At 44.7% G+C, this 12,868-nt stretch overlaps 1 protein-coding gene across 5 annotated transcripts in view; it reads right to left on the reverse strand.

Annotated features, from left to right (window-relative positions):
• The window catches only part of Arhgef28 (Rho guanine nucleotide exchange factor 28), a 297,367-nt gene that overhangs the window by 150,783 nt on the left and 133,716 nt on the right, over window positions 1-12,868 (reverse strand). For all 5 annotated transcript variants that reach the window (XM_087625772.1, XM_087625793.1, XM_087625783.1 and 2 more), the window contains 3 exon segments: window positions 9,897-10,080; window positions 7,144-7,324; window positions 1,630-1,696 (listed from right to left, as the gene is read on the reverse strand). In XM_087625772.1, coding sequence (XP_087481898.1) covers window positions 1,630-1,696; window positions 7,144-7,324; window positions 9,897-10,080 — 432 coding nt within the window.

Here is a 12,868-nt window from a genome sequence, read left to right on the forward strand (position 1 = left end):
ACCTAATTTCACACTAGCTGTCAAATACTTGGAATGCAGCTACCCTGAGCTGCTAATTAAATGCAGAATCAAAGTCCTAACCAGCTGTTAACACTCAGGGCAGAGAAACAAAGGACCAGCCCAAGGCTGTCCCTGACCCCAGCATCTCAGCCTCATCAGGCTGGCATCCCTTCACGGTCTCTGATACTTCGTGAAGTCCCACCATCAGCCCCAAACCAAGCAGATGAATTGATTCTGCTCCACGGCCATGGGAATATTCATTTACATCTACATATAATTTCAAAATAAATAATGTCGATATGATAACCCTAGCTGTACTTCAACATTAACAGTGCTTTCCTGCGTCACTGGAAAACAGCAGCTATGGCCCTGCATTACTTCACGGCCATGCGCCTCAACGGGGACCACTTGCTGACAAAGAACATCAAGAAGAGGCTGAGGGGAACACCTCACCAACCATGTCAATCCCTAGGGGGACTTGATCCAGGAGGTCTAGGGCTTCCTGCCCTATGAGAAGTGTGCCATGGGGCTGCTGCTCAAGGTGTCCAAGGACGGCTGTGCTCAGCTTCATAGGAACAGGGTGGGCACGCACATCCACACCAAGAGGAAGTAGCAGGAGCTGAACTATGTGCCATGAGGAAGGCCTCGGCCGAGAAGGACTGGCCTCCCCACTCCGCCCAATAAAAACTCAAGTTACAGAAATGAGGCACCCAGTGGTTCTGTGTGTACATGATGATAAGATTTGTGTTAATGCCTGGATTTAGAGGGAAGTTAAGATTCTATTTCACACGAGAAGCACAGTAATATGCAAAAAAAAATCCAAGTAAGAATGTTTCCTACAATAAAAAATATGCTTAGTATTCAACTTACAGTTGGAATTATTTGCATAGGGAAAATGTGTGAACTGCAGCAAGGCTTCTGTAACACTCCCCCCACCACCACCACCACAATAGTCAAAGAAACGCCCAGCCATGCTGAATAGAATTAGGAGCAAATGGTGTTCCTTCTGGCAAGCTGAGTGCTCTGGAAAAGAGTGGCTGAGTGGTTCCTTGTGCCTTATGTGGAGTAGGATAATAACTGTATTATAAAAAAAAAAAATCCCGCCGTGGGAACCCCCACCGTTAGCAGGGCTGCATTCAACCTTGGTGTCGGCTCTGTAGGACCAAGGTTCTCAGGGCCATTCTGGACCCCAGCAAACACCCCTGACACATCACGCCTCATCTCTAAATGCTAGCAGGACCGTCCACTCCTCCTGACAACGAAGACATGTCTTGCCTTTGGAAGCTCCACCATCGGAGCCCAAGGGAGGAGTTCTATAAAACTTGACTGAGCGGAGAGGTTGTCGTGCTGACTTTGGAAGAAGGAAACTTGGGGCATTGGAGAGACACCAATAAAGGCTGTGCTGAGACAGCTCTGAAGATCTGGACCACGAGGACCTGCTCCAGAGCTAGCAAATGGCAAAATGGCATCGTGTAAATGCTAGCTGAGTAAGATGCGTAGACCGTACAACCCCAGAGCTTACCTCTCTACCCCTTATTTCCTGCTATGCTCTCCGCTATACACGTCAACAGGCTGGTTAGTAACCCTGCCTTTTCTGGCTTCCCTACATGGGGTAGGAACAGGCATTACCTTCTTCAGTTTCCGCAGCTCCAGAAGGCATGGTTGCTCTCTCTGTCTTGGCTTCTTGATCAAGAGCCTACAGGATAAAGTGGGAAAAATTGTTGAAAAGCACTTTGGGCCTCAGATATGTAAAAGAAAGGGAAAACCATCACAGACCTTAGAACCGGGAGAGCTGACAAGGCAGCACCAAGTAGGGTAAGATAAGCCCTGGTAGAGGAACTCACAGCCAGGGTCCCAGGATGACAAAAGAAGCTGGTCAGGGGCAAACACCCTCCCGCCCCCCGCCACAAACTCTCACTTTTTCTGCAGTTTCTCAGAAACACCATGTCTGTCCTTCTGGCGTATTCTACAGTCCACACTGGTACACAGGTGATGTGAGAGGAGCAGTTGAGGATGCAGGACCACAGTCAGGGCACATCCAGAGTGACCACAGGTCAGAAAAGTATGCAGGCTAGCACAGGCTATCCCTGGCTGGATCCAAGTTACTGAGCCATCTCAAGGCCACAGCAAAAAGCTACCCTCTTGTGACCATAATGATTTCCTTTTGAGATTCCCTCAGCCCATAAAAATATGAAAAAAAATAAGGAATTATATGTTTATTTGCTGAACAGCTGAGTGGCCAAACATGGTATCAACATAGGTTCTACAATGAACCTTCAGCCCCTTGGGTGGAAAAATCACACAGCTAACATAGCTGCTGACTCCTGCCATGCATACTATTAGGCCGGTGAATGGAGTGCCTATTTTACTGACTATCTCAGAGCATCCTAAGCTCAGAATATCTATCCAATATGCAACACCACAAAGGGGCAGTGGGCACTGCGTGTCTAGACATCCACTACGGGCTACCCCTGCCTGTGCTCTCTATGAATATTTTTCCCTCTTCTTGACCCCACATATTAGGAAAAGACTAGACTAAGTCTACAATGGGTACTAGTAAGGAAGTGTGACTTAGTTAAATGTTATCAACTTGATACAGCCTAGAGTCTTCTGGGAAGAAGGCGTCTTAGTTGAAGAATTGTCTTAATCACATTGGCCTATGGCCATGTCTGCAAGAGACTCCTGATTGATGATTGATTGGGGGAGGGCCCAGCCCACTAGGCAACACCGTCCCTAAGCAGGTAGGCCTGGGCTATATAAAAAGGCTAACTGAATCAGGGTAGATGGTTCATCAGCTAGAAGCCCTTGCTGCCCTTCCAGAGGACCTAGGTTCAATTCCCAGCACCTGCATGTACAATCATTCATGACTCCAGTTCCAAGGGTTCTGATGACCTCGTCTGACCCTTGCAGGTATCAGGCACACATGTGGCACACATACGTGAATGCGGTGCACATAAAACAAAACAAGCAATCTAAAAACTACTGTTTATAAGAAAGTGGAGAGTGAGCAGCAAGCCCGCCCGTAAGCAGCATCTCCCCATGTTTCAGCCTCTAAGATTTTGCCTTGAGCTCTTGTCCTGATGTGTGATAGGTGGGCACGGGAAGTGTTAGCCAAACAAACCCCTTGATCCCCAAGTTGATTTTAGTTGTGATATTTTTCACAGCATCAGAAAGCAAACTGGAATGGGGTCGGGAGGTGTGCCTAGCATGAGGAGTGGAGATAGAAGAGAGGTGATCATACAAGATCAAGATCCAAGGTAATCATCTGCTATACGTTTACCCCGGTACAGCCTTGACCTTGAACCCCTGTATTTTACCGAAGGGAGTTACCAAGCCTGTGTGAGAAAAGGGCATCAGACAACACCAGTTTTTGATTAAACTAAACACTTAACCTTTTTTATTATAAATGAGATTTTATTTTGATGGCTACTTTGGAACACGAATTTAAAAACTTAAATTTCCTAGTTGATTTGTTTATGATGTCTAGGTTCTAGAACCAAATTGACCAGCCCACCGGTAAATACGACGAGGCTTTGTTAAAAGGAGACCATTTTAAAAACATCAAATGTGCAGACAAGTTCTCGCCTATTGCAGGTCAGGCCGCATCTATGAAAGGCTCTGAGTACAATTCCCAACCCACACAACAAATTAATCATATTCATATATATATATGTATATATAATATGTATATATAATTAGATTTATATTCACATATGTAGAGAAAGGCTACTTTTTAAATTCTTCACTAAGTTATGTTTGTTTGTGTATGTGTGTGTTTATGTGTGGGGAATGTGTGTGCTGCTATGTGTGTGCAACAGAGAACAACTTGTAGCAATAGAGTCTCTCCTTCCACTGCGTGTGCCCTGGAGATGGAACTCAAGCTTGACAGTAAGTGCTGTTATGTGCAGAGCCACTTAGACAGCCCAAATTCCTTAACATTTGTCACTAAGGTTTGGATATTCAGCAAAAGTTTGACTTTTAATATTGTAGTGGTTTGAATGAGAATAACCCCCATATGCTCATATGTTTGAATGCTTGGTCCCTAATTGTGGAACTGTTTGGAAAGGATTAAGAGGTGTGGCTTTGTTAGAGTGTCACTCCCAGTGACATACCTTTAATAGCCTATGCCATTTCTCTCTCTCTCTCTCTCTCTCTCTCTCTCTCTCTCTCTCTCTCTCTCTCTCCTCTGCCTCACACTTGTGGATCTTAGTAAGCTCTTAGCTACTGTCCCAGAGCTGTGCATCCACCATGACTGTCATGAGCTCACTCTCTAAAACTATAAGCAAGAGCCCAATTAAAATGCTTTCTTCCCTAAGTTGCCTTGGTCATGATGCCTTTTTCCAGCAATAGAACGGTGACTAAGACAAGTCTTTATTGCACAGTGCCACGGTATTATCACCATCAACTCTGTGACAGCGGGAAAACATGAAGCAGTAACAGCTCTGAGCAAATGTGGCTTCTGAAGGTGCTGAGAGACAAGCTCAGGACTTGACCAGGTTTCATGATTAACCTCTAGAGAGCTGTAGGTAACTGAGACACGCCCAGACTACCTAGAATGAACATGTCTCCTTGAGGGAATAGAGTATCGCTGCGTCTCCATGTGTACAGAGAAGCCGCTCAGACCATAGTCATACAAAACCAGATTTCAGTACAGATCCAATAAAGCTTGAGTTCTTTTTCTTTTCACTCCCTCCTCCCTTCGCTTTCCTTCTTGTGATTTGAAACAAGATCTGAGTCTGTAGCCCATGCTGGCCTAAAACATGGAACCTTTATGTCTTAGCCTCTGGAGCATTTGAATTACAGAATTATTAGTCATCACTCTTAGTTTAGCATAAAAATACTGTAAGCATATTCTGTATGTAATTGCATTGGTACTATTGTCCACCATTGTCTAAGTGTAGTACACACATTCCAAATAAGAATTGTCCCTTGGGGCTGAGATATCACTCAGTGGTTAAGAGCACTTGCTGCTACTGCAAATGACTAGTGTTCTGTTCCCAGGAACCACAGGGTAACTCAACCACCTGTAAGTCTAGCTCTGCGAAACCCAATGCTGTCTTCTGATCCCACGTGTCCCAGGCACGCATGCAGCATATATACATCCATGCAGGCAACATATGCATATGCAGAAAGTAAAAATAGTAAACGTTTTTTTAAAAAGAATGGTCTGTGTCTGGCTTACACTTACAATACCATAGAGTCACGTATGTTATAGCATGACCAATTTTAAACAAGAACATATACAATCATTTGTCATGTCAATTGGAGTGAATGACTTTGGATGTCAAATTGAATTTGAGGTCCTCCTCAAAATCAAATATTAACGGCATTTCATTTTATTAACCCCATGCCTTTCCCAAAGTCAGTATCTCCAATGTGTATAACTTCAGCAGATCCAACTGAAGGATTCTGTAAGGACTCAAGTGCACAGTGTGTTTGCTGACACAGCGCCTGTCCTATCCTTTCTAGTTTAGCCACCATGTGCCATGCTGTTCTCTGCACAGCTCTCCCAGGGCCATGCGTGTTACCAAGCTCTACCCCTAGGGCTTCTGGGGACAGAATTTGTGCCCAGGAGCTGCCTGGTGGGGACTCGTCACCATTTGGTGACTACGAGAAGCCTACTACTACGAGAAGCCACATGAATGTCTGGAGACTCTAGTATCATTCAATAACAATTAAAATGAGATGAGAAATACAAACGAAGTGAGGCTAAGCCCTCACTAGTGTATATCTAAGCACAATACTCATGCCAGAAAACCTCACACAAAATTTCCTAAAGCTCAATGGCAGTCAGACCGGACTCTGAAGAACATGTTTCATTTCAGTTAGATGAAATTCCACACAGGATACGCTGATAATATTTACTTGACATAGGAACGTTTTAATTGTATTTGTAGTTTAATTATATAACATAGACATAGAAGCCAAGGGCTAGGAGAGACCACAGGTTTCTCTGGGTTGAGGCTGGAATCTGTTTGAAAGGCTGTACAGCCGAGGAAAACGGTGTCTTATCAAATAGATACTCCACACACAGGAGGATACAGGGTCTCTAAAGTAAGTCCGAGGGGCACTGAGCACTGGGCACTACACTGAACTAGCTCCACTCAAAGCAATTTTGCTTAAGAAAAAGAAAAACAAATGTAAATATTCTTTGTATCTGTTGAGAGTTTATGAACTGCTAAGAGCGATGAAGCGTTGTAATCCTGAGACAGGCACTGTAATAGCCTTGCAATCTCACGCCACGGCCAGGGCAGAAAGGAGAAAATCTCTTTATGGAGGGACTACATCCTCACCTGTCCTTTTCATACACAAACAGGTTAGAAGTTTAAATCCCCTAAGTCATCAAAAAGCCCAGAAATAGATGCTACCCAGTGTTTTGGGTAAGACTTAGAATGCCATCAATGAGTGCAAAGAGTGCATTAGAATATTAGAGTTCACGTGTGGGAGCCCGGTATGGAGGTACATGCTTGCAGTTCAATTATAAAGATATAAAGATGGCAAGTTCGAGGTTAGCACAGCAAGACCTTGTCTCAGAAAATAAAACCAACAAAATAAATGCAAGAGAAACAAAAATCTAGGTACCACTAGCTCTGTGAATGGACCACTGGCTCTGTATGTGGACTACTGGCTCTGTGTATGGACCACTGGTTCTGTATGTGGACCACTGGCTCTGTGTGTGGACCACTAGTTCTGTATGTGGACCACTGGCTCTGTGTGTGGACCACTGGTTCTGTATGTGAACCACTGGGTTCTTGTGTGTGGACCACTGGTTCTTGTGTGTGGACCACTGGCTCTGTGTGTGGATCACTGGCTCTGTATGTGAACCACTGGGTACTTGTGTGTGGACCACTGGTTCTTGTGTGTGGACCACTGGCTCTGTGTGTGGATCACTGGCTCTGTATGTGAACCACTGGGTTCTTGTGTGTGGACCACTGGTTCTTGTGTGTGGACCACTGGCTCTGTGCTGCCTAATTCTGTGCTGGTCTTCATTCCACTGATCCAACCTAGACTCTAACTCCATGTCCTCAAGTTTTCATTAGGAAAAGAAAGTGTTAGCTACCAAGCCCCGCTCTAAAACAATGACCATACCCCTCAGTTCCTAAAGGAAGAGGTGCCGTTGCGCACCGGAATAATGATACAAACCTTGACAAGAAAGGCTCTGTCCCAGAAATACTTCCGGAAGAGTTTGATATCTGCTTCCAACAGATGCTCAGCTGTGTGGTTAACGGTCAGCGTCAACGTTTCTGATGACCGATCGAACTGCAGCGTGGCATCTTCATTAAGACGCAGTCGGGAGAAGCCTGGGGAGCGGCGACCCTGAAAACTGAAACATCACAAGTCAAAATCCCGCACACTTTCTCAGGTCCCATCCCCCATCCTGCCCCCATATTACATATCCGAGTAGAAAACAATCCTTAAAAGTCACGTACACACTCAATGGCACAAGCTCGTGGAAACTGATCCGGGTCGAACCATCTTTGTTTTTCCGCTCAGCAGTGTTTTAAAAAAAAAATGTTATGTTTCAAAGGTCCCCATAATAAAATGAAACCGTTCTTGTTTCTAAGCATGGAAATTTACCTATTTCACTCTCCCTTTAACGGAGAAAAGATGCCCCTCTCCCTTTAATGAGCTGTGGAGGACAAATGAGCTGGCAACCAATAGTTCGCTAGGTGATTATAATGGATAGAATCTCCAGGGAGTGGGGTGAGGTTTGGATGTGGTAAACAACTGGTATGTTCCTAACACACCGGTACCACTGTGCTAAATCATGCCCTCGTGCAAATTAAAACATGCACAAATTTGATCAGGTCCTATAGCCTTGAACACATTCATTAGCAATGAAACAGTATAGCCAAACTAAATTCTTGGATGTAGGAATTGTATTTCTTATTTTCTTATCGGGCTGGCTGGCTAAGAACAGCTGTGTTAGCTATGCAGCCCCTTGATGGCTGGGATCTCGGCAGTAAATAAACACAGCTTATAAAAAACAGCAAAGAGGCGTCAGGGGAAAGTACTCATGCTCATCTCCTGGTCACACCCCAACAGACTGTCCCCAAACCCCTCACTTCAGAGAACCAGTTCTACCACTTCCCCTTGGCATGATCTCATTTTGTTAATGAATATTTGCTTTACAGAAATAAATGAGCAAGCCTATAGCTTACTGGTAGCTTGATTTCTAATCTGTTGCTGCTACAATGCTCTAGGAGATGCATGAATTCATTAGAAATGTTACTTTTAGGTTCTGAATTTTGAATTGCCCAGACTGGAGAGCTACATATACACGGTATGTTACTCTCTCCAGCGGCTGGGCAGCGGCAGAAAGCATCATCTGGCAGTGAACTACACGGCCGTGAGGCTAAGATCTGATCTCCCACAGTGGACCACATTGCAATGATGCATAGGAAGCTAGTCATAGCAAACGCACTTCTAGTAAACACAGCCTGGGATATTTTCAACCTAAAACAGGTCCAGAGGACACACCTCCATTTAAAATCAAGGAGTCTCTGAGCTGATATCTCGATCATACGGAGTGACAAAAAGAGATCTGTAAAGAGCACATGTACTCAAAGACGCAGTCTTAACATTAACTCCAGAACCTTCTAGAAGACAAGTCCTCATGGCAACAAGCCCCTGACGTGAATGGATCATAAGCCAGGGCAGTAGTATAGCTGTGATTAATTTAGAATACAGACACTCCATCATATGATCCTATATCCTATAATCATATGAATGGAATCGAGTCTACTTTTAATCCCACCTATGAATGGGTCTATTAAACATGTACATTTTAAAATCTTCTAGGGTTGGAACCGGAAGGTGGTACAAAGCAACCAGCAGATGACGGAGTCCCCTTCCAGGGAATGACACTGCACCAGATGTAGTCACTCAGTCGAGGACGTGTTCTTGCCTCGTCCCTTGTAGCCAAGAAAACAGGGTTGTGTTCATAAGCAAAGGAAAGAACAATTCCCTCGGGAAAGACTTGTCCCTTGGTTAATGACTATTTGATCAAATAAAGCAGGGGCAGAGAAAGAGAAAGTTCTGGTTTCTTCCTAATGGCTACTTAGGCATCAAATCACCGTTAATTAATTGCACCAAATTAATTACATATGAACCAAACATGAAAAGTCATCCCGCTAAGAAACACAATTTAATAATATCCTAACAATATTTAAACTTTATATTATAATTCCCAATGATTCCATTTTGTTTATAATCTGTATGTTACCATTTGATAGAAAGACAATATATGACTTTCTTCTTTCATGATTTAGAATAACAGTTCATCTGAGCACACAATCCGTTGGTCAGTCACTAGGAGTGTTGAGAAAATCGCCCTCACAGACAACTTCATAGCTAACAGATTATCTCCCTTACACTAGTTCACTAAACCCTAGTGACTAACCCATAAGGTTTGCCTATTATTCTGACGATGAAAATCAGGACCTTGGCATTGGACTAGAAATAGTCCAATAAGGAAGGCAGAAACAGTCCCATCTCTCAAATGATTTAGAAGATAGCCAGAAAGGTAAATGGTCATAGCTGTGTAATTATTAATTGTGAGTATTACTAAAATTAATCACAGTCACAAAAGGACGTAGCTCAGAACTTTTGCTTAGGAAATAACGTTGAAGATAAAACCCGAAAGATGTTGTAGATCACTGTTTGGCCAATCTTGGTTTCACCGTCTCCCATCTCTCTCTCACAATATACTCCCAACAAAGCGATCTGTTTTGCACTAATCACACATACAAATGCACTGTGTATGAGAAAACTAGTCGTTGAAAACCGTAAGCGGACATTAGCAGATGCTTTTGTCATCTCCATTTCTCTGTAATGTTTGGCCAGCTTTTAATAGATGTGGACTAAGAAAGACGCTATCAAGCAACTGAACTCACTTTGAGATGTCTTCCACCAGCATAGAGTGTCCGCCATGCAAGGCTAAGTCTAATGGTGTGGTGGCCTCTTCATTAGGTAGCTCCAAGGCCTTGACTCCTCCAGGGAGGCACAAGAGGAAATGGAATAGCTTAGGCAGGGCCCACCTCACTGCCAGGTGCAGGAGAGACTCTCTGTGTAGACACACTGAAGACAAGAAAAGAGCGTGATGTTAGTTCCTCCAGTCATAAAGTTTGATTTGTACAGTTTTCCCTAAGAGATCATGTGCTGGGTCTAACAGAAGATCGGAGCTGAAAGGAACCAAAAGCAACACATCTCGACCACATGCTCTACAAATGGAGAGGGGTCCTGGGATTTGCTGGAGGACACGGAGCCAGGGAGCACAAGAGCCGGGGCACTTATAACTGGTACAGGCTCTTCTGTCCACCCTGCTACACCTTGCTGCTCCCGGCCACTAAGGATGCAGGGACATCAAAATGAGGACACAGGCTCTCAGGAAATATACTTGTTAAATTCTACGGTATCCATGAAGATCTGCCATCCAGACATCCCAGACGTGGCAGGCTATCAAGGCTAGGAGCGCAAAGAAGCCTCTGTTTCTACCCTTCATCCCTCCTGAGAGGCTGTGACAGAGGCAGCTTCTTAAACCCAGAGCGCTTGTGACTATAGTCTGCCCCCAGCCTTGTAAGGTTGCTTTGCCAAGCATTCAGACCCCTGGAGACATCACATGGCCAATGGCACCCTGGTGCTGTGCTGCCGAGGCCTGGCCTTCGCAGATGCCCCCGGCCAGCGGTCCTTGGCAACCTCATGCTGATTTCCTCCGCCGTATTCACTGCTGTGTGTTATGACCATTTCCTGACTCTCGCTGTATAGGCTGACAGGCCCTTGATGATTTTCTCCTTCTTAACAGTAGCCGGTAATGCAAAAGCCACTGAGTACTTGCAGAATTTGAAAGTGATTAGCTATTGAAGTTTCGATTGTATATGCATGTTTACTTCATATATAATTTGTACAGTATTTACACATGGTAAAAGCCCAGTACCTAGAACGTAGGTGGTTCATGATAGACAATATTGTATATATGTAAACTATAAAAACATTTTTATTTTAAAAAAGCTAGACCCAGTCTGGCTGCGGTGGCCTATGCCTGGAATCCCAGCACTCAGGATGAGAGGCCAGAGAATCATTGTGCCCAGAAGTTTGAGACTGACCTGGACAGCACAACAAGATGCAGACTAAATACACACACACACACACACACACACACACACACACACACACACACAAAACATAATATGCCTGTCAGGTTCATGAACTCCATATGCCTGGTCACACGTTAAAGACATCTTTTCTGATAGTCTAAATACAAAAATCTGGTCACTACGGATCTGTTGTGATAAGCAGGTCACAGTGAGGGTCTAATAAGAAATGGTGCTCTGGACAATGGGATGAAAGGCCCGGCAGAGTAGGGACCTTGTCTCCTGTCCTTTGGGACCCCTTGAGCATCACGGTGCCCGGCACACTCGCTGAGCATTTGCGGATGAGATGGCATGCCACGTGAATGGCGAATCCCTTCAGAATTGGCACATTGTCTCTGACTGTGCTGCTCTATGGAGTCCCCACTGCTCTCGGTTCTGTCTTGTATAGCTCCTAAACGGAGTCTCACAACAGAAACTGTGTCCTCCCACACACAACTGGGACATTAAGGACAAAAATGCCAGCTTCCCACACAGCTCACTGCCCATGAAACCATGATCTTATTATTCCCCTGTCTTCATTAACATAATCTCACTATTGCCAGAGACTCCGAGGACCAGTGATTGTTTACTGCAGAAATTTTCCAAGACAGTCATCACCCCTTCAGCGGGAACCACCAGCAGACAGTACAGAGAAGCCCGAAATAGGATTTTAAACTATCATGATCCTAAGGAAGTCCCCACCATCACTAACCCTACTCCCACAGTAAACCCTCTTTATTAAACCAAGCCTCAATTTCTCAGAGACTTTCTATCTGGCCACCCCCAGCCCCTGAAGCCACTAAGGGTTTACAGAAGCGCTACCCAGCTTACCCAGCTAGGACAGCGGTAAGCACAGCTTTGTCTTCCCAGTGTTAAGAGCATTTGGGGAGGGAACATTGAACCCAACACAGCAGTGGCAATGTCCCGTCCCGCTGTGCGTGAATACAAAATAAAGGTGCTCAGTTTGCATTTTCATAGGTCTACCCGGCTCTACAGGGCTTTGCATGTCAAATGGAGAAGGACCCGGACCTGGGTCTTCGGCACAGTAAAGTATCACCAAGTCCCACTCGCGGTTGCTCTGTCTTTGTTGTGTGACATAGCACATATCCCTCTTGATGGCACAGTGAAATAACAGCCCAAATACCAAAGCATCTGAGACCAGATCTGCAGCCTGACTGTGCGCAGTTCCCACATGTTTGCTTGATAGGGTGTCTCGTCCTTACGAGACGTGTTGGTTTTCCCTATTCAGATGCTGGGAACTCAGCCTGATGCCCCATGGACACTATGCACGAGAGAACTGATCTTTCTTTCACCCTTGGAGTTATGACGGTGAAGCTTTTTTGACTAAAAATATTAATCATGGCTTTCGCTGTGGACAGATCCTAGTAGGACAAGTGTGACAACATCTGTACTTTTTTTTTTTTTTGCTATTTTAAATAATAACCGGGACAAGACTGTTAGGATCAAGTAATAAGACAAACACATGCCTACACACAGACACACACACACACACACACACACACATACACACAGACACACACATACACACAGACACACACAGACACATACACACACAGACACACACACAGAGACACAGACACACACAGACACACACACACAGACACACACACACATACACACACATACACACACACAGACACACACACAGACACACACAGACACACATACACAGACACACACACAGACACACACACACAGATACACACACAGACACA

This window comes from Rattus norvegicus, chromosome 2 (assembly GCF_021556685.1).
Source record: "Rattus norvegicus strain SHRSP/BbbUtx chromosome 2, alternate assembly SHRSP_T2T, whole genome shotgun sequence".
Taxonomy (NCBI): Eukaryota; Metazoa; Chordata; class Mammalia; order Rodentia; family Muridae; genus Rattus; species Rattus norvegicus.